At 55.0% G+C, this 21,313-nt stretch overlaps 1 protein-coding gene across 2 annotated transcripts in view; it reads left to right on the top strand.

The window, feature by feature from the left end:
* CACNA2D2 (calcium voltage-gated channel auxiliary subunit alpha2delta 2) overlaps nucleotides 1-21,313 on the top strand; it is a 129,440-nt gene that overhangs the window by 50,099 nt on the left and 58,028 nt on the right. For both annotated transcript variants that reach the window (XM_021409077.1, XM_021409076.1), the window contains exon 3: nucleotides 13,301-13,417. In XM_021409077.1, the coding sequence (XP_021264752.1) occupies nucleotides 13,301-13,417 (117 nt within the window). The remainder of the gene's footprint in view (nucleotides 1-13,300; nucleotides 13,418-21,313) is intronic.

The raw sequence follows: 21,313 nt of genomic DNA, 5'->3' as shown, positions 1-21,313 counted from the left end.
ATGCAACCAAATATTGCAGCCTTCCCACTGCAGATCCGCCGGCTCGCAGCAGGGCAGGATGTGTCTGTGCATCAGCCAGGATGCTTTATGGCTGGAGCACGGGGGGAGCGACCAGGGGCTGCTGGAAGCCGTGCTGTTTGTCTGCAGGAGATGGGGGCTGGGAGGAGGCAGAAGTTGAGCACAGAGGGGTTCCAGCAGGGTCTCACCAGCTCTGCCAAGCAGCAGCCTGCTCGCCCCGCTTGGTGCCCAGGCGAGAAATAAACTTCCTAAACGAGAGTATTTACTGCAAATGAGTTCGTACCAAATCTTGTACGTGCAGCAAAATCCTCTCAGATGAGCATCCGATAAAGGATTAAAACTATTAAATGATTAAAAAATCCCCTCTGCCAAATGGTGAAATATACAGATTATGCATTGCATTGTTGTTCTGTTTTTCCCCCTGGCTTTGCTGTTCCCACCTCCTCACCCAGTTTGGGCCTGGGGAGGGATGTGGCAGAAGGCTCCTGCAGCTTCTGAGGCTGGTGGCACTGGGAGCAGCAGGCACTGCAGTGCCAGGAGGCACATGGCTGTCCCTTTACCCCAAGAGCTTTCTGCATGGGAATGGCTGGGTGTGCTGGGCAGCTCCCGGGGACTTGGAGATGGCAAAACTGGTTGTGCAGGGAGCAAGGTCACAGCCCCATAGGGTGTTTTGTCCTCATCCCTCAGTCTGTTCCACCAGCCTGTCTTAACTCGAGGAACTGAGGTAGCATGGAAGTGAGAGTTCCCAGGTGGACACCAGCTACTGGAGTGAAGGTCTGCATTTCCAGTGCCTTGAGCAGCAGGAGCTGCTCCTACATCGCATTGCTGCAGGGCCTCATCCTGCAAAAAATGGGCCAAAAAAAAGGACAGACCGCAGCTGTGACCATGGGGATGAGATGAGAAGTCAAACATGGCAGACACAAGCAGAGCCAAGTTTTCCCCAGTTTGTCCCACAGAGCTGAACCCCACAGGCACAGGGCAGCTGCAGGGACCTGCTGTACAGACCTGCTACTTGGACCTGCTGTTAGCACAGCTCTGATTAGGCACCCAGGGAGCGCGTCCGAGCCCCAGTCATCAGGAGCTGTCAGCAGCCGAGCGTTCATGTGGAAGGATGGGAGAGGAGGAAGGAAGAGCCCCAGGGGCCGTTGCATTGTGGTGTCAGCTCAGTATTTACGAGGGGAATAAGCCTCCGGTGTTTTATGGCCCGAAAGATGCTGCTTTCTCTGGGTCTGTTTGATTAGATAGGATTATTTCAAGGGCTCGAATGGCACATGACTGATTCCTGCTCACACTGATGACAGGGCTCAGCAACCCTAACATGTACTCATTTCTGAGATGTGGGGGGTGACAGCCGCTGCTTGGGGCCGCCTTGGAGGGGCTGTTGGAGTCACGTTCCTTGTTTGCTCTGGCTCTAACTCGCCTGCTCCTTGCCCCATGCCCTTGGTTCTGGTTGCCTTTGGGCCATCACTCACTGCCTCCCAAAATCAGGAGCTCGGGTAGGATTCTGTCTTCTTGATGTTTTGGGGAGAGCTGGGCACAGGCAGGAAGGAAACAGAGCAGAGGAATTCAGCAGCTCTGAGTGGTGGCTGGTGGGAGTTTGTAGTGCCAGGTGTACAAGAAGACCCAAAATTGGCCTTGTTTTCAAACTCACATAACACTGCGTGGAGGAGCCGTGGTCAGGGGCATGAGGTAGGGGCCAGATTTAGGGTTATGGAGCATGCAGTGGTTTACAGAGCAAATCTTTCCAGCAGGCTCGAGGCCTCCTGGACTTGCACAGAGAGGGGTCCTTGTGCCATGGAGGCAAAGATCAGGAGGAGAAAGGACGGGCAGTGGGGACAGGGAGCGGAGGAGCAACCCAACCTGGTGGCTAGCAGCATCAACACAGGGGCTGTCTGCAGGAGAGCTGGCGTCGCCTCTGGGCATCTCAGTGTCATGCGCTGACTCTGTTCCACTTGGCCTCACAGCAACGACGAGCTCAAGGCCACCCTGTGCCATCCCTGTTGGTCACTGTCCTTGCAGCAGGGGCAGGGGGTGTGGGGAGCTCTGGGCCACAGTGCAAGCAGAATTGCAGAATCACAGAATCGCAGGGGTTGGAAGGGACCTCAAGAGATTGCCTGCATCCAAAACACAGTCCCCAGGGAGTGAAACAATCACCTGTGGATTCCCTTCACTCCCAGCACTGGAGCTCTTTGCTGGCGTTAGTGCTACAAACGCTCCCACAGTGACTGCAGGCCGCCTCCTGCTCACTCCCACCTCAGTCCTGTGCACACTGCACTTCTCATCCATATTTCTCCATCCTGAAGAGTTTTAATCAAGCAAACCTGGCACGCGTGCTGCTGAAAGGAGGCTGCTCCATGTCAGCCAAAAGCTGTGCCTATTCCATTTTCTTCTGACTTAATTTTCCAGAGATTAAGATCCTGCTCGTCTCCACTCTCAGAACTTGGCTGCCGTCATCTTGTTTGCTGGTTTCACTCTGGTGGCTCCTCCTTTCTGTCAGCGGTTTTGTTTTCAAAACCCTGAACCCCAACTGTATTGACTCCCAGATCACGGAGCCTCGCAGCGCCTGGCATTGTCAGCTGCACCGCCCTGCTCCTGGAGGACACAGCCTCTGAGGGCAACCTGTGCCAGCGCTGGGTCCCAGCACAGCCCAGAAGTGTTTGCTGATGCTCAGAGGAAGCCTCCCGTGGTCCAGGCTGTGCCCGCTGCCTTCTCCTGTCCCTGGGCAGCACTGAGTGAGCTTGGCCCTGTCCTCTCTGCCTCCTCCCTGCAGGCCTTTCTGGACACAGAGCCCTGGACCTCCCCTTCTGCAGGCTGAGCAGTCCCGGCTCCCTCAGCCTCTCCTCCTGTGAGAGATGCTGCGGTGCCTTCACTCCCTTCATGGCCTTTCCCTGTGCTCCTCCGCTCTGTCCATGTCTCCCTGGCACTGGGGAGACCAGGGCTGGACCCAGCACTGCTATGGCCTCACCAGTGCTCAGCAGAGGGCAGGATCACTTCGGCCTGCTGACAGTGCTTTGCCTGATGCACCCATTTGTGCATCAAGGGCGTGGTGCTGGCTTGTGCTCACATTGGTGTCCATCAGGACCTCTTCTGCAAAGGGAGTAGCATAGATGACAGGGGAAGGAGTCACGGAAAACACCTTTTTGTGCTTTTGTACATCTGTCTGGGTGGCAGCACTTGCTCACACCATGTTCTCATTGCCTTGGCTTCAGCTTGGCAAGGCCTGGGGCTGTCGCTCCCCTTCATAAAGCTCTGGTTCTCACAAGGTACCCTTGGCTCAGGGAACACGTCTCCCTCTGGGAAGGCACTTGTGTTTATCGATGGATGGGACTGTCCCTAAAGCTGACCCCGTGCTGGGTGCAGGAGCTGTTGTTTGTGAGGCCTCTGAAATACCCAAATATTTCGGTGCTCTTTGCTGTGCAGGCTGTGCAGATGTCTGGGGTCAGTGGTGACAAATTATGTAGATTCCTCCCACTTCCCACTATCCTTTCTCATTTCCATTATCTGCCTTTTGTAGAGGCTGTAATTTATTGCATTTTGCAACCTTGTAATTTATGACTTTTTTATAATTCTTTCCAAGCTTTCAGAAGTAACAGCTCCATGTACCCCAGTGCATTTCATTGTCACACTGGAGGCTCTCCCACCTCCCCCTGCACTTCCACTCTTTTCTTGTAACTTGCCTGTTTACTTGCTAAATTATTATTGTGCACTCAATAAAAATTGCATTTAAAAAGTGATAACTGAAATGACATTTAACATGGAAAGCACTTAAGCATAATTACACTATATGCATTACATCATTTTGTGACAGTTAATAAAAAAACATATCTGAACAGGGATTTTTGTTGCTGGCGGCTGCAGCGAGTGAGGGCTGGCATTCCACTGCTCAGAGAAATGTGTTCTCTGGTTTTTGCCCTGCTTTTCTCCCATCTCCTCCTCCCCTGCTAGTTCCACAGGTACCTGATGCGGTGGCAAGAAGCTGACCCTGCCGCTGCGAGGGATTGGAGCGGGTGTAATGTGCTGGGTTTGATGCGCTTTATTTCCAGCTGGCCGTTTTTATGGGGTTGTTTATTTGGATGGAGCAGGCTCACGGCAGAGCTGTGCCCCGCAGCCCGCTCCGAAGGGAGCTGAGAGCTCGGCACTCGGTGCCCTTGCTTTGTGCTGTCCGATGACTTCAGCAGGAATGAAGGAAGCATGCCAGCCCCCGGCGGCCCCGCGGTTTATAGCTTGCTGATAGGACTCCTTGATTATTAGATTACCTGCAAATCGCAGCGCCTTGACCATCTGCCACATGAAGCTCGGTGGCTCTGCCCCAGCAGCTGCCCGGCCCGGCCCTGCAGCCTGTGCTGTGCTCCTGAGCGCATCGCCCCGCTTCCCCTGCTCTGTCCACCTGCCTACATGCCGCAGAACCTCTGTGCGCCTGCCCGAAGCTCTGCTGGAGGGCCCAGAAGAGAGCCTTTGGGTGGAAGGGCTGAAAGGGCATTTCCAGACAATGGGAGCCACAGAGCTTGGCGTTTCCAGGCTGCAGGTGAGGGAGCCTTGGAGCAAGCCGAGATACAGAGCATGTGATTCCTGCAGTGTCAGGAAAGCAATGTCCGTGGCTGGCTTGGGTACAGCCCACAAGCTACAGGCAGCAGTGGGCTGCTAAGGAGGTGAGAGAAGTGGAGCGAAATGGAAGCATTCCCTTATTTAAAAGAGGAGCTGGGAAAAAGTAGACTGATAGCACTGTAAGCAAGCTCCCTGGTTTGTCTACGAGAAGCGTTGCTTCTCTGTGCTGTGACTTGCCCTTCAAGTTAATACTGTTGGTCACTGTAAAGGTCTGCTGGTCACTTTGTTTGAAAACCTCAGAAGCATCTTGAGGTTGGAAGAAAGGAGTTTTGTGAACTTGGGCATTTTTTCCCCTTTCTCTTCCAATGCACACATAACTAGAAGCCACGCAGAGGCAGTAATAACTAATACAGCTGGGAAAGGAATCTCCTGGAGAGATTGCTCTGTGCTTTTTCAAGGAGGAGAAGGCATTTCTGGCTGCTTGGGCTTTGCTTTTCTTTTATTTTTTCATGTTGAACATAAAAGAAAAATGGAAGAAATCTGTTGATAGAATCATCATCTGCTTGGCAATCAGTCTCATCTGGGAACTGCTTGGTGTTAGCTTGGTCTAATTCATTAACAAGAAAAAGAAGGCATTAAAAATGGACATCCCTTTTGAGAGCACTTAATTCTTGGCACCAAGAGTCAGTTACATCCTACTGAGCAAGCCTTGCACAAAAGCACCTACATGTGAGATTCCCCGGCCTGCTGGTGGGTTTGGAAGAGTGGGGCAGCAGGAGGGCAGAACTCTGCCCTCCAGACAAGGCGAGGTGATCGAGAGTTGGCGTTTCAGCCCGCTGAAGCTGACGGCACAGCATCTGTCCATCTGTCTGTCCGTGTGCTCACAGAAAGAGCCCATCATCACAACATCTGGGCACCTTGCTGCGGCTCCGGGCCGCCCCGCTGTGAGTGCTGCTTCCCTGGTGGGGAGCTGCTGGTCGGGGGGGCCGATGCGTGGTGGAGAAGGGGGACATGAGTTCCCCCTGAAGCGCGTTTCCTCCCACGATTGCTGCGGTTTGAATTTGGTGGTGCTTTAAGATATGTATCGATCATCTGAACACGCAGAGGTGGATGTGGTTTATATAATCATCTGGGTTTTAGTTCTGATGTGAAAGCAAAGCTGGCACTGTTACTCACGACCACAGCCACCAGCACGCTGTCCGGCTCTGTGCCTGCTGAGCTGCAGCAGGAGGCAGAACCATGCGGCCCTGGAGATGCTGGTTTCTTTTTTAGAGCTCGCTCCTGAGCTTTGGGAGGGAAGCTACAAGGTGGCATTAAAAGCACCTGCTGTACAGCCGTCAGATGTCTCCCATTTTAGTTTAAATGTCACCTGAAAAAAACTCGCAGCCAGGTTTCCTTTAAAGCAGTCGGGCTTTCAGCTTTTGCCGCTGCTGTTTAGAGCAATGCTAATTAACATTCTGGGCAAAGGAGCAGGGAGTGGGGAAGGGAAATGCTTCTGATTTGCAAATGCCACTTTGCTCTTCTGGCACTGTCCCCCGGGGAGAGGATGGCAGCGTTGGGCTCTCGTTCCCCCTGCCTTGTGCCGCCCTGGTGAGGAGCTGCTGGCTGGGCACAGCCCTTCTCCCTGCACCTGCTGTGCAGCAGCGTGGGACCCATGGGGCCACAGGGCTCTGTTCACTGGGGATCTGGGGCTGGCACGCACCTTCACCAAGGGGAGCACATGGCGGGCTGTCCGTGCTGCCAGCTGCCTGCTCCCCTGATGGTAAGCTGCGAGCAAAAGGGGACGAAATCAGAAATTGGCAACATGCTGTCAGGAGGGATTAATGCCTGCCCATGATTAACTTTCTGCTGGAACAGCAGGCGCCCAGTGCTCCCCTGTGAGTGGGGCCCTGCTCAGATGGCGGAGCATTCCTGCACAGAGCAGGTCTGAATCATAGAGTCATGGAGTGGCTGGGTTGGAAGGGACCCTAAAGCCCATCCAGCCCCACTCCTGCCGTGGGCTGGCTGCCCTCCAGCTCAGGCTGCCCAGGGACCCTCCATGGCCTGGGGCACCTCCAGGGATGGGCACCCACAGCTCTGGGCAGCAGTGCCAGCACCTCACCGCCCTCTGAGCTAAGAATTTCCCCCTAACATCTTACCTAATCTCCCCTCTTGTACTTTAAAGCCATTCCCCTCTGTCCTTTTACTGTCAGACAGCGTAAAAGGTCACTCTCGCTCTTGCTTGTAAGCTCCCTTCAAGCACTGGAAGGCAGCAGTGATGTCTTCCTGCAGCCTTCTCTTCTCCATGCTGAACACCCCCAGCTCCCTCAGCCTGTCTCCATAGGAGAGGTGCTCCGGCCCTCTGTGCATCTTCGTGACCTCCTCTGGACCTGTTCCAGCAGCTCTATGTCTCCCTTGTCCTGGAGGCCCCAGGCCTGGATGCAGCACTGCAGATGGGGCCTCACGAGTGCAGAGCAGAGGGGGACAATCCCCCTCCCTGCCCACTGCCCCCTTCTGTTGATGCAGCCCAGGATGCAGTTGGCCCTCCAGGCTGCAAGCGCACACTGCTGCCTCATGCAAAGCTTTTTGTCCATCAGGACCCCCCTGGGTCCTTACCTCAGGGCTGCTCTCAAGGAGTTCTTCTCTCAGTCTCTACTCATGTCTGGGATTGCCCCAACCCAAGTACTTGGCCTTGTTGAACCTCATTAGTTTCACATGGGCCCACTTCTGAAGCCTGTCCAGGTCCCTGTGGATGGCGTCCCTTCCTCCTATTCTGTCAACTACACCACTCATCTTGGTATCGTCAGCAGGCTTGCTGAGGGTGCACTCAATCCCACTATGTCATTGATAAAGATGTTGAAGAGCAGCTGTCCCAAGACGGACCCCTGGGAAGACCACTTGTCACCAGCCTCCACCTGGACATAGACCACTGACCACAACCCTCCGGCCGTGGCCATCCCCCCAGCTCTTTATCCGCCGAACAGTACACCCATCCTGTCCCCTTTGTGCTGGCCTAGCTCCACGTGGCACGACCAGGGCACTGTGCACGCTGCCTAACACTGGTGGGAAGCCCTGCGGACCTCCGCTGGGGTGTGTAGGTCTGGCTGGAGGTGCATGGGGCTCAGGCTCTGCTTACGGTGGCTGTAACGCACAACCTCCACTCAGCACCCAGTGCCAGCTGTGTGGAGGGTGACTCTGCTGAGGGAACCACCGGCTGCATTTCCTGCTCCTTGCCTTAATTGTTGTTTGCACCCGAGAATGAAAACATTACCTTATGGGGGAAGAACAAATGAAATTGGATTTTGTAGCTTACGAGAGTAGCGACTAAAGAAGCGCGTAAATCTTCGTATATGTAACGGGGCACAGCAGCATGAGGCAGGAGTGCCTGTTCTTCATTAATTCTGGATCTTTCCACCAGGAACACTGTTTTAAACTGCAGCAAGGGATTTTCAAATTGGGCATTACACAACATTTCCAAGTTGGATGCGAGGCCTCGGAGAGCGTTCTGTCTGTGAGCGGTGGAGCCTCCATCACCGGGTGTCCTTAAGAACAGGTCAGGGGAACGTGTCGGTACCGCCGTGCCAGTGAGCCTGAGAGCAGGGCTGCGGGGCGGCACAGGAGGGGCGTGGAGCCCGGGGGGGCTCAGGCATGCAGAGCTCTTCCAGCCTTGCTCCCAAGTGTCTGGGGATTTGCAGAAATGCTTCTGGTGCCGGAGATTAGGGAGAAAAGCTTGTAAACACGAATCCCTGAAGATCAGAGAGAGAGCCCCAAAACCCACATCAAAAGGTAAATAAAGAGAATTGCAAAGTCGCTATTTTTAAAAGTGCCTTTTTTTTTTTTTTTTTTTTTTTTTTTTTTTTTTTAGATAGATCATTACTCTGCAGAAAACTGTAGGGTAACTGTTGATATTGCTGATGTGTGCTGGCCTAGATTCCGATCGCACTAGCTCTAATAGGAGATTTAGTTTAATTCCATGTCAGTGGAGTTATCCCGAATTCACATCACTGCAGCTGAGGGCTGCGTTCGACTGTGGTGGCCATCAGGCAGAGCAGAAGGCGGTGCGAGGTAAATGTGACCCTGGTTCTTGTTGAGTTGGAAGGAAAAGCTGCAAAATTCAGCTGAGAGCTCAAGGGCTGTACAGCCCTTCTCCACAGCCCTTCCTGCAAGAAGCTGCAGCTTTCTGGTGCGGGAGATGAAGCCGTCTGGGGACAGAAGCCTCAGGGGTCATTTACTTGAAGGCAAGTCTGTAAAGGCTGGCATGACCTGTTTGGAAGTTAATTTGAACCCTTGCTTATAGGTAAGCCAGCAGGAAACTGAGTTGAGTTGAATGGATATAAATCAGGTGCATATTTTTGGAAGGGTCTGCACTGCTTGATCAGTGCGCCCTTTGAGCTGAACTACTCCTTGCTTTGGTGTGACATCATTTTGTCCTCATAGTGATGATGGAGTAAGTGGGGCACAATGCACAGTGCAGAGGCCCTAGCTCTGATAGCGATGGTATGAAGATGAAACACAGCAGTAGAGCACATCTTCATCCACGAGAGCCTCCCTCCTGGGCTGTGCTAGGCACAATTTGCTGATCTAAAGAATTGCAGCTGTTCTGAATAGACATGGTGTAATGCAACTGGTTAAACTCTTCTGCATATATCCTTGAGGAAAGCTCTTAATGCACGTTGTAAAAATACTTTGCATTGACTTCTGAAGCCTCTGGATTTCTGTGTTGGATAACCAAGAGAGCAGCGAGAGTCAAAGATCAGGTTATTTTTCGCTCTGACTTGTCTGTTGTGTTTCATCTTGCTGCACGTGCACATATTTGTAGCCATCATGTGGTCTCTGATTTGGGTACGTGTCCGTGCAGGTACGGGGGCTCGAGCTGCTGCAGGGACAGCCCAGTCAGTGCCCGCATCCCGCTGGAGCCTGGACTTCTCCAGCAGTGTGGTTTGTTTTCACTGCCCTTCATCTGCAAGGAGCAGCCCGAGCTTGGATCTGTGACACCGCATCACCCAGCAGGAGACTCAGCCTTTGCAGGTGCCTGGGCAGTTCTGGTGCTCCAAGTGCTCCTGTACAAGGGTTTGGGCTGCTGAAGGCTGAAAGCAGCTTTCCAGGCTGGGAGAGGTTTTACATAATCCAGGCTGACCGTGCGCAGCCCTTTATTGCTGTCTAGCTGCTAAATTATGCGTAGCAGTCTCTGGACTGCTTCAGGACTGGCAGATCCGGGGTGGAGAGCAGCAGTCCTGTGGGCAGCGCAGGGGATGGGTGGGAGATGTGGGTGCAGCTGCCCGCTGTTGTCCCCAGGAGGGTGGGGAACCCGGTGTCCCCTGCAGTGCCGCTGCCCACCAGCAGACCGTACAGTGCAGGATGGGGGCTGCAGCTCTGCTGTTCCTTTCCTTCAATTGCAGCTGGCCATCCCTGAGGAGTGCCTTAGCTGCCTGTTTCCCTGCCCTGTGCCTGCAGTGTGGAGCTGCCTTTTGCTGGGAAGGGGGGAGAAAGGAGCGCGACAGGGAAATGGCACTGCACAAGGAGGGGGAGATGGGGTTAGCAAATGTCAAGCTGTTTGCTTCCTGCCTTCCCTCTCGAGCACATCCGCGGGTGGAGGTGGCAGCAGCTCTCGCTGAGGACGAGGCCCAAGCTGTGGGCAGCACCCTTCATCCTGCAGTGCCAGCACGGCTCGCTCTCATCGCTGCCCATTGGCTGACCCTGGTGCCACACTGTGCCCGGCATCCTGCTAATGTAACGTGGGCACCGCAGTGATGGTAGGCGCCCGGCGATGAGATGGACCAACAGGAGGTGCAGCGGGGCTGGGGGTGAGATGGGAAAATTCTGTCCCCGCTCTCTGCCTGCAGCTCTGGCAATCCCTTCCTTCCAGCAGCATCCGTGGGTTTTACGCTCTGTTTCCCCGTTTCTTGCACAGCATGAACCATCTCGCAGGACTGCCCCTGCACATCACTTATGTTCTTCCCAAGGCTGCTCTCTGGCTCTGCATTCCCAGGGTGAGCCTGCTACGGGGCCCCGTGCTGCCCCGAGCCATGAGGGACCGGCCGGACTGGGGGGCAGCGAGCTGCCACAGGGCCCAGCAGTTCTGCAGCCCCCCCCAGGTACAGCCCACAGGGCAGGGCAGGGCCTCCTGCTACAGCCCTTGTTGCAGCAGCCAGGTCCCTTTGCAGAGACCGTATCTGGGTCAGTGCACAGCGCAGATCAGCACGGGGCTGGCTGCAGGAGGCTGAAATATTGTTCTGGTGCCTGCTGCCCTGTAGTAGCACCTGGGGTGAAAGAACTTGTATTTTTCTGGTGCATGGCTGTTGTAGGGCACAGCACGGCACAGCCTCATCTTGGTGCATCCCACTGCTCTGCTGCCTGCAGTGCCTTGCTTCGCTTTGCACCGTTGTTAATCACTGGGGTATGGGCTGCAGCTGTCCAAGCCAGGTGCACTGGATTCTTACAGGGGGAAAAACATTTCTGGAAGATGAGAATTTCTGCTCACGCCGCTCTTATCCTCAGGCTGCGCGGTGTCGTGGTGCTGGGAGCACGGGGGGGTTGGGAAGCTGTGGGTGCTCCAAGCCCCAGCAGCTCACAGGATACATGGGCACGGAAGGAGCTGATGGTGGAGATGAGCGTCACGCACCAGGAGCAAGGCACACGGGTGGGCTGAGAGAACGAATGTTCCGATGCAATATCAGATCTGTTTCTTCGACGATACAGTTGCTACTACAAATGCGTATTGATAATGTGTTGTGCTACGGGCTCTGCATTGTAGCAAGGCTCCTTCACGTTCTGCTGGTGTAGATCCCCTCAGCTGCTTATTCCTTCGGCTGTGCAGTGTTTGGGATGAACACAGGGCATCCCGGCTGCGGTTTGCTGTTTGCTCTGGATCCCTGAGCCTGCATGCAGGCTGGAGCAGCAGTTTCATGGCCCTGAGGTCGTCCCCGAATGCTGAGTTGTGGGAGAATTTCCATGAGAATGACACAATGAAGTGCCTGTGCTATAGCTGAGGGATCTCTGGGGTGCCTGGACTGCTCTCACTAGCACCAAAGCGCTGCTCGGCTGCAGGGCACTGCAGGCACAGGGGTACACCTCTGCTTCCTCGCCCTGTGCCCCCTCGCTGCAGAAGGGCACTGCTTCTGTCCAGAACCAATGGGAGCCAACGTTCTGTTTCATAATAGGAAAGCGCTGATGTTAGGATGCCCTCCTTACCCGGAGCGCTCTCCTTGAAGGTTGCTCCTCTTTGCTTTCCTAATTGCCGCTGCTCAGCTGGAGGTAGTGCGCGCCTTCCAAACACATTATTTTGTTATGCTGCTGCTTACCAAAGGGAAAAGAGAATATGAGAGAATATTGCTTTGTGCTGTTTTTCCTCTTTAACCTTCTGCGTGCTGATGCTTTTCTCTGACGTAGGACCTTCTTCCTCTGGCAGGGTGCAAGACACAGCCCCCAGCTCTGCTCTCTGAAACGAGAGCACCCAGAACCAGCTCCTGCTCAGCTGCAGGTGCCTCTGCAACGCAGCCTCTTACTGGGGCATCTCCTCGGGAATAACTGCTCCCACGCAGCGAGCGCCTGCAGTGAGAGGCGAGGCAGGAGGTGCTGAGTTAGCACTGAGCACGGGTGGGCTGGGGACCCAAGCACTTTGGTGCAGCCCTTGCAGGCAGCAGTGCTTGGAGCTGCCCGTCACAGCCGTGGTGGCGTAGGAGGGAGGAGGAGCTCGGCAGAGCAGGGGCTGCAGTGAGGCTTGTGGGGAGCAGCTGAACCCTGCGGGTCTGCCGGGGCCATGTGAGGCCAGGAGAGCAGCCACCCTCCTGTGGCTCCAGCCCCTAGAACCACTTTGCTTAAGCAAAAAGGTCGCGAGGAGGCTTCTGGGGGATCACTGCAGAGGCCCCGAATTTGTCGCCAGATGCCTTTTAGAGAGCAGGGCCACGTCCTGCCCCAGTCCATCACTTTCTGGAGGAGAAAATGGGGTGGAATAAGTGATTTCACACTATTGGAACAGTGCCTTCTACAGTGTTTCCATCCCATTCTTGAGCTGCATGCCATGCCTGTGGAGCACTGCATCCCACCACCGTTGCTCGTGTCACCCCTGGCGTAGCCCAGAGAACCAGCCAGGGCACTGCCGGCCAGGCCTGGAAACGATCTGAGGAGGCCTTGGGGGTTCAGAAGCCTCGTGCTGGGGTTGTCCCGTCTTGCTGGGGTGGTGCTGGTGCCCACAGCATTTCCTCAGGGCGGACTGTGTCCTCTGCAGCTGAGGGGAGTGGCATGGCAGAGCTGTGGGTCATAGCTGCAGGCTTTGAGTGCAGGCGTTCACATCTGGGTAACTGCATCTGGCCTTCAGGTTAAGCCTGTTTCTGTGAGCAGTGTCCAAATGCTTCTTGAACTCCAGCAGACTTGGTGCCGTTGTTCTTGCATTTGCAAAATCTGGTGAGTGACCCTGGGGAAGGGACTTGAGAGTTGTTCGTGCTCTTTGGGATTCACTGAGATGAGGATGAGCGGAGGTGCGGGTGTGGACAGTGTAGGGGCAGCTCAGCTTTTGGCTAAGCAGGATGCTGGTAGCCTTCACATGAGAAGGAAAGCAGCTATAAAGCCAGTAGGATGGGCAGCAGGCCATGTGCATTATTTTGCTTGCAAAGCCTTCCATCCTCTCTTTTCCTAAGCTTGTATTGTCACCTGGTCCATGTGGCTAACACTCCTCTGTGTTGTAGCTCCAACTTTTCCGTGGGAGGGCTGCAGTACATCTCTGCAATATTGAATGTCTTTCTCTTATTTCCCTTCTTAGATCTACAATGAGAATAGAAACCTGTTTGAAGTCAAGGAGAACGTGCCCAGAAAATTAGTGGAGAAGGTTGCAGGGGACATCGAGAGCCTGCTGGCCAAGAAAGTCCGTGCTTTAAAGGTAAGGTGACGTGTGCCAGCCCTGGCTGACACTCAGTTTTGTAGATGATTTATGCTGCTGTAGCACGACGGTCTCAGCTTTAAAGTAATTTCTATGGTTGTGTGGCCTTTTCTGGGAACTGCATCCGTCAATCGCACTTATTCACATGAACGTTTTCTGGAATATATCTGGGCTGTCACGTGAGGAAGTATCCCATGAGGATCTGCCGTAGGTATCTTGTGGATTTGTATCTCCTCGGAGGTGCTGCCACAAAGGTACGAGGGACAGCCGGAGCCCGGCAGCAAATTCTGCCCCGTCATGGGTCTGCTGTAAGTGGGGGCAAAGGTGCTTCCAGTGTCCCCACAATAGCTGATGAGAGTGTTACACACCAGTCGGGTTTTTTTTTTCCTGTTTAGAAGCGCGCGAACCGCAATGTTTATGTGCTGATGCCTGGCTCTTGAATCCTGTGATTGACTGCATGTACGAGCTGCCCTCATGGGTTCCCTACGTACGTTTCCAATCTCCCGTCCTATTTTGCGGCGCTCCTTGTGAAATGAGTTCTCTTTATCTGTAGTGGAGCGAGGCAATCTGCTGGTGGTGCCGGCTCGGCGCGTGGTGAGGCAGCAATGGGCAGAGATGGCAGAGCCCGTGCCTCAGCATCCCAGAGCCGTGCACCGTGTGTCAGAAGGTGCCAGGAGGCGGCTGGATAGCAGTACACCTGGCAGCCTGCTGCTGTTGTGACTCCCTTTGCCTTGGAGGTTTTGGGCAGGGGTGGCTGGTGCATTGCTAAAGGCTTGCCCAGTGCTGGGCCTGGCACGGGAGTGGTTCTCACAGCACTTGGTGCTGCTTTGCGGTGGTGGAAGAAGTGCTCCATTCACCAGGATTAGTGCTTTCACAAGGGCTCCTTTGGAGTGCTGCTGCTGGATGGAGCAATCCCTTGCATGCAGCGGGCGTGTACATGTTTATTGTCTTGGGTTGGTGGTGCTGACAACATCTGGAAATGGAGAAGTTGGTGGGCTGAGAAGTTGGACCTTCTGAATATCCTCCACGTTGTGCTGGGCTCCTCCAAAGCACAGGGGATCCCACAGCTTTCCTCAGCTCTCCTCTTAGTTGATTCATCTCTGACAGAGTCATTTCCTCCACTTCTCTCATGACTCACGAGAGCAGTGATGACTTCTTGAGATGTAGTTTTCAGCATATGAGTCAGGTGGGACTCCGTGTGTCAGGGAGGGCAGGTGAGGAGGGAGAAACAGAGCCTCTCCTTGAAGTATGAATTGCCGTGTCACTCATGTCCTCTGAAAAGATGCCTCCCTGCCTTGTCTTCTGCAGACGAGAGGAGGAATATTTCCTGTGCTTTGATGAGGCTTTGGAGGAAGGTGCTAGCTAGCCTTTAGGCGCGCACGATGGATGCTCAGCACAGGAGTGGCATTCTGATGAGGTGGTGATTCAGTCTGGCCGTCAGAGCCCATTTTCCTCTGTTTCTTAGTGAAAATATTAACATGTCATTATGAAAGTTCAACAGTGTGCAGAGCGTTGATTAATAATACATGGTTACTTACCCCGTGTGTTGCCTTTCTAGAAGCAGAAATGAAGCAGAAGGCTGCTGACATTGGCAATGGCTGATGGCCGCGGTGCCATGCTGCAGCATGGTGCTGATGCTCGTGGGATGCTCTGCTTCCCCACAGGCATTTCAGAGGAGTGCTGGCGCCGGGAGTGTGTGGCACAGAGGGTAATTGCTTCCCAAAAGAAGTCATCCGCAAGGACCTGGTTATTTGCATGCTGTCCTTCCTTTTTTGTTCCATCATAGCTGTTGTCAGTTTCATCATGGGACAGAAGAATTCCTAGGAAGACCTAGGAATTCCTCGTGTTCCAGCTGGCACTAGAGAATAGCAGCTACAGCTGATTGCAGGGGGCTTTCACCCCATGCCCCACGCAGCATCCCCTGTGGGGCAGTGACCAGCACCAGCACTGCATCTTCTTCCTCCAGCATCCTCCTGCATCCTTTCTGCATGATGGGTGCCAGCTGAGGGGCTCCCCCCAGCTGCGCTGATGAGCTTGCCCTCGTTAGGGCTGAGAAAAAACATCTTTGGCAGATTGCCATGTAACTGCTGGGGGTGTCAGTGTCTCTGTGTCACCCTGGTGGTGTTTTCCTTGTGCTGGGAGTCACAGCTGGCCAGCTCCTGGCTCAGCGTCGTCTGAGGCCAGGATTCAAGAGGCTGTTGGGTTGCCAAGTATGTACTTTTGCCACCTTTCTCCGACTTAAATTTCTGATCTGTTCCTTCATCTCTCTGTGTGTTTGGAGGCACCCTTTCTTTTACATGTGCCTGGAAAGACTTGTACCTGCAGGCTAGGGTTGCTTTGAGCTCATTTAGGAGACCGACCACCTTCATTTTTGTCTTGCTGTTGTTTCGCAGCCTGCTTTCAGCAACTCCTGCAGGCTGGGATGGCTCTCGGAGCCAGAGTGCCTGCTGTCCTGGTGAAGCCAGGGCTAAGTCATCACCTGGGGAGCGCGTGGAACTGCATGATGCCTCCAGGCCCCCAACATGAAGGGCACCTCTTCCCATGCCTCTGGCTTCCTTCCCTCAATGTAGCCTTCCTAGGGCTCCCTGGTTCCCCAGCTTCCCACTCCATCACATCCAGCCCTTGTCTCCTCCGCTTTGGAAAGCCCCCATGCAGGCTGAGGACTTGCTGATGTTATTTCTGCTCGCCTCCTCAGATTCCTTCTACTGCCACGAAAGCTTCTCCACGGTAAAGGTTGATACAGGGAGCAGTGCCAGGAGGAGCCCTCACTTGCAGTGCCCCGGCTCCTGCAGGCCTGTGGGCAATGATGCGCAGAGCCGTGCCTCGGCCGGTCCCCCCCACAGCTCTGCAGGCGGAGGAGGAGGCAGTCGGGGTTTGGTGGAGGAGGCGGCCGGGAGATGGAAATTTTAGATCCTAGGCTATGTTTTAGGCTTGTTTCTACTTTTTTATACAGTTCTTGCGAAGGCTGCTTTGGATGGCTGCTTCATCCTTCACAAATTTAAACACAGACAATTTGCGTCGCCTCCTGAGAACAGCACATCCCACAGTTTACTGAGTGGGTTATGCCCTGAAGCAAGCTATTTATATGCCGTGACCTGCCTAACGGCTGCTGCTGGTGCTGCCGCTCTTCCCCCGTCTCTGCCAGAGACCTCTCCGTCCCCAAAGCACCCCGCTGCTGTGCTGCGTGGCACACGGGGGGCAGGGGGCTCTGGCTACCCCAGCCCTGGCTCCTTGGGACCCCGTGTCTCTGTGTGGTGACATCTGCCGCCTCGGGTCCTGGAGGCGTGGGGCTCACGCACTGCACGTGGTTTTCATCACTGGCAAAATCTTTTGGCTGCAGGTGAAGCGTGTTTTATTTCCCATGGAGCTCAGCTGTGGGCAGCATGCGTGACGATGTCTGCAGGCACACAGAGCCCCCCTGCCCCCCTGCGGCACCGACTTGGTGGGAGGAAGGGCATTTGTGGGATGGAGGATGAGCAGAGCGGCGTTTCATGTCTTGGGGCATTTGTTATGTGCATGCATATATGCAGTGCAGTATACACAGCCTGGACAAGTTCATTGCAATGAAGGAAGCAACAGCAGCTACCCGCAGTTAGCTGTGGTTCGTGTTTATTCTCTTCTTGTGAAATCTAGTTGCATCTGGGGATTTTCTGTATTTTGAAAGCACGTTGCAGGAATGGGCTTCCTATGACTTGGGGGTCTGAGTGATCAGTGCTCTGGGGATCATGGCTTTCCGACCCTCTTGCCTGGGATGCTGTGGGGGAAGATCTAGAAGCTGGGGCTCGTTGCACAGTGGAGATGGTGGATCTGCAGATGTAGGGCTGGGATTTTCTTACCGCCTTAAGCAAATCTCTCAGTTTGCTCTTCGATTTCCACCTACCGCCCTCAGGCCTTGGGTTTTCCCACTTGCTGGCATTTTTTCCTTGCTTCTTCCTTCCACAGTGAGGGGTAGGCAGCATTTGGCCACGCTTCCAGCTCCTGTGATGGAGGCAGGGGGAAGCCGGGTGCATGGCTGCGGAGCACAGCACTGGGCAGCAGCCGGCGGTGCTGTCAGCCCTGGCTGCACAGTGCCTTGCTGTGCTGCTGGGACCGGGTCCAGGCTCCATCTACAGCTGGCACATGCATATATCAAGAGTGCGGAGGGGATTTCATTGGACAGGTTTATCCCTTTAACAATCCTCGCTAGCCCCGAGATTTGCCTTGCAGGTATGTGGTGAACAGAGCCTTTATCAGCTCTTCTGCTCCCTGATAGGGACAGTGAAAGGTTTCACTTGTCTGAAGAGCTGCAAAAATTGGCACAGGACGAAGCATTTCTCAGCCCGGCAGCGAGCAGCTCTGCCGAGGGACAGAGGGTGCCAGCATCGTGCAGGAGGTGACGCCTCAAAGCCACCACGGCTCGGGCTTTGTGTCTTCCAGGCTGCACGAGGCCCTGTGCCACCCACTGCCCTACAGCTTAACCCCGGTGCCACCCAGTGCCATGCGGTCCTGCACAGCCGTCCTGGCCGCACAGCGATGCACGTGAGCCTGCTTCCTCCTGCATCCTTTGGCATCCGTGCAGGAGGGACGGCAGCTGGCATCCACCTCGCTTATGCTGAAGTGCAAACCATTTAAAGGTATAATCCCTTTGCCTTGTTAATTAATAGTGCCAAATCCGTCGTTCTTCCCGCTTCTTTGCTAATTGCTGGTTGGTAGCTTTTGTTCCCATTCTATTCTTAATACCCTGCTAACCGACTCCCGGCTGACCGTCCCGTCTGTCTGTTTGTTTGTTTCTTTTCTTGGCCGTGCACGTGTGTGTGTGTCTCCTGCACAGTTAGTCTTGGGCTGGACCTGCTCCAGTAATCCAATTTGAATCCAATCTCCCCGGTCTGGAATTCTAATTTACAGATTGCAGAGGGGAGCGAGCAGCGCCCGCGCACCAGGATGGTGGTTTATTGTCTAATCTAATCAGGGGCAATCAGATGTTCATAACGAGTCTATCAAGACTGTATTGGGCCACTTTGCTGAGCAATGGAACCAGCTTTCTTAATAGCACTAACGCGATTTAGGGCTTCCTGCACTTTCATGCAGATTATGTCGAACATTTCCCTTTCTCCTCCCGCGAGCACCCGGCAGGAGCCCAGCCCCAATGGCTGTGCTGCTCGGCACTGTGGAGCTTCACAGTGGCCCCGCGAGCCACAGTCCTGCTGGGGGGAGCCCAACTCCTTCCCCTCTGGTTCATGGCAGATTAAGGCTGTCACTCACTTCTGCTCTGGGTATGAGCATCCCTGGAGGCGCCCAAGGCCAGGCTGGATGGGCCCGTGGCAGCCTGAACTGGTGGGGGGCAACCTGCCCACAGCAAGGCTTGGAACTGGATGGGCTTTAAGGTCCCTTCCAACCTAAGCCATTCTATGATTTACTTTCTGAAGCTCACACGGCTGCAGGACAGACCTCTGGGGCTTTGTAGTGCCTTGCCAGTGCCTGGAGTAAAAGAGAAAGCAAAGCCAGGGTGGTAGGTGGGCTGATGATCCAGCACAGCTGTCCAACCCAGAGCATAGTTCCCTTATGATTCCTATGTCTTGCCTCCCCTTTCTAGCAAACCACAGCCAACCCTCCAGCTCCTTACCCTGCCAGACGGGCAGGAAAACCTCCACCTTGAGCTCTGCAGCAGCCGGCTGTGCTCCCATCGCTATGCCCTGCAATGCACCCAGGCCTCACAGCTTCCTGCCTGCCCTGGGACCATCCTTACCCTCTGGCCTGGCAGGGCTGGCTCCTCCCATGCACTGGAGGTATGGTCAGAGGGATAAAAGGTGGTGGGTGAAGCTTACTGCCTGATGGATAGAAAGAAAGATGGGAGGGAGGGAGGAAATAAATGGGGAGCGATGCGTGCTCCCCCAGAGCATGTCTCCAAGGGAACTGGTGCTAGGGAAGGAAATTATCATCTAATTCTTTGCAAAACAAATTTTGGACACAGGAAGAAATGGTCGTGATGGTAGCAAAATAAAAGACGCCATGTCACTGAAAAGGGGATTTATTCGGATTTCCTTGGTTAGTTTTGGCGTGAGGAAATTCATTTCCATGGCAGCTTGGCAGCTGGAGTCACTGCTGTGCCCGGCGCTGCACTGCCCCAGCAGAGCCCTGCGCTCACAGGTCTGCCACGGTGTCCGTCAGCTCTCTGACACCCAGGGCTGTGGCAGGAGACCAAGTGCAAGTGGCACGGAGCAGGCAGCTGTGCCCCCTCCTGCCCGGGCTCTGCCTGCAGCTTGGGGCTGGCAGGCACCATGCTCCCCTGCACTGAACTGCAGCGCTTCGACACCCAGCCCTGCCCCGGAGCGAGGAGCTGATGTACATCCTCGGAGCAGCTGACGGCCATTAAATGTTTGAGTGATGCTGCAACAATTGTGGAAATATCTCTGATAGGCATCTAGCATATCTTAATAAAAAAAAAAAAAAAAGGCGACAAGAATGTAAATTGCGCATGCAATTGTGATAAAGAGCCAGAGATAACATTAAAGAGATGGTATCAATTTAATGCACGCTCGGTGCCGGCGCCTGTGATGTGCTCTGTGCGGAGCAGCTGCTGCCTGCCGGCGGCTCCCAGGCCAGCACAGTGCCCGCGCCGGGGGTCCTGGGTGAGGGGCAGCCCCACGCATCCCCACGGGGGTTGCCCTCTGCCTCCCGGGGGTCCGCGCAGCCCTTCCTGCCGCTGCCTTAAAAGCGCCGTTCCTCAAAAAAGGCTCGGGGACGCCTCCACGTGTCCTGTCCGCCAGCTGTTGGCCGCCGTCCTCGCCCGCTCCAAATATCTGCCCGGACCTTGCCGCGGGCCGAAGTCCCGCTGCCCCCGCAGAAGCCCCGCAGCGGCCGCACGGGGGCTGCCCTGCCCGCAGCGCTTCGTGCCGCGCACCAGCAGATGGCAGAGCCTTGATGTGAGCTGCTGCTGGAGGAGCTCGGCTCCGGGCCGCTCTCTGGCCGACGTCGGCCGCGCTGCCCTGCGCGCCTGTTGGGAGCGTGCTGGCAGCTTGCTGCAGGGTTCACCAACACCGGGCTGCTTGCTCAGTGCCATTGTGAGTAGCAGAGCAGGTTTCAGTTGTGCCACGCAGGAGCCCCCCACGTGCCTGGGAGGTGCTCAGGGCCCCGGGCTGGAAGCAGCCCCTGTTCACAACTCCCGTGCTGAAGAACTTCTCAGTGCTGAAGTGGGTTCCTGCAAGTGGTTAGAATGGATACATCTGAAATCTTGAGGGCCTGGAGTGCAAAATGGAATGTGAACACCCACTTCCCCTCCTCGTTCAGGCAGCCACACCGTGCGCTGCAGACCAGAGGCTGCGAGCAGTTTGCAAATGTGTTAGTGCCACTGCAGCCCCCAGCAGCGAGCAGAGCGGGCCCCGGCCTTGCTGCGTGAGGCTTTCCTTCTCGCCCCATCTCCTCCTCAAACCCAGGACCTCTGCAATGGCACCTCTGCTTTGCTGCCTCTGTGCTGAGCATCCCTAAAACCTGCGCCGTAATAGCATCCCTGCTAATTATATCACTGCAGATTTATTTCATGGTAATGTTATTGCTGGCCCCAGGCATCACCGCTATCATCGGAAAACATCGAACGATCACAGCTCTTTATCTGCCTCCATTAAACCTGGCAGCAGCGTCTGTTTATAAGTCTGCCCTCCGATGAGAGCTGAGGATTGACGAGCGGGTGGTGCCTGGAGGGCAGCTCGCCGAGTGGCAGCCGTGAGGGGCAGGTGGCAGTGATGCTCAGGGAGCGGGGAGTGAGCGGCAGCGTGCCTGGCACCTCCTTGGGGCATGCCCGACTCCGAGCAGAAGCAGAGCCACGGGCTGTGCTGTGAGCTGTGCCATGGTTGTGCCATGGGCTGTGCCATTGGCTGTGCTGTGAGCTGTGCCATGGTTGTGCCATGGGCTGTGCCATTG

Source organism: Numida meleagris, chromosome 11 (assembly GCF_002078875.1).
Source record: "Numida meleagris isolate 19003 breed g44 Domestic line chromosome 11, NumMel1.0, whole genome shotgun sequence".
Lineage (NCBI taxonomy): Eukaryota > Metazoa > Chordata > Aves > Galliformes > Numididae > Numida > Numida meleagris.
The sequence above is the reverse complement of the archived record's forward strand: the minus strand, read 5'-3'. Positions and strand labels throughout refer to the sequence as shown.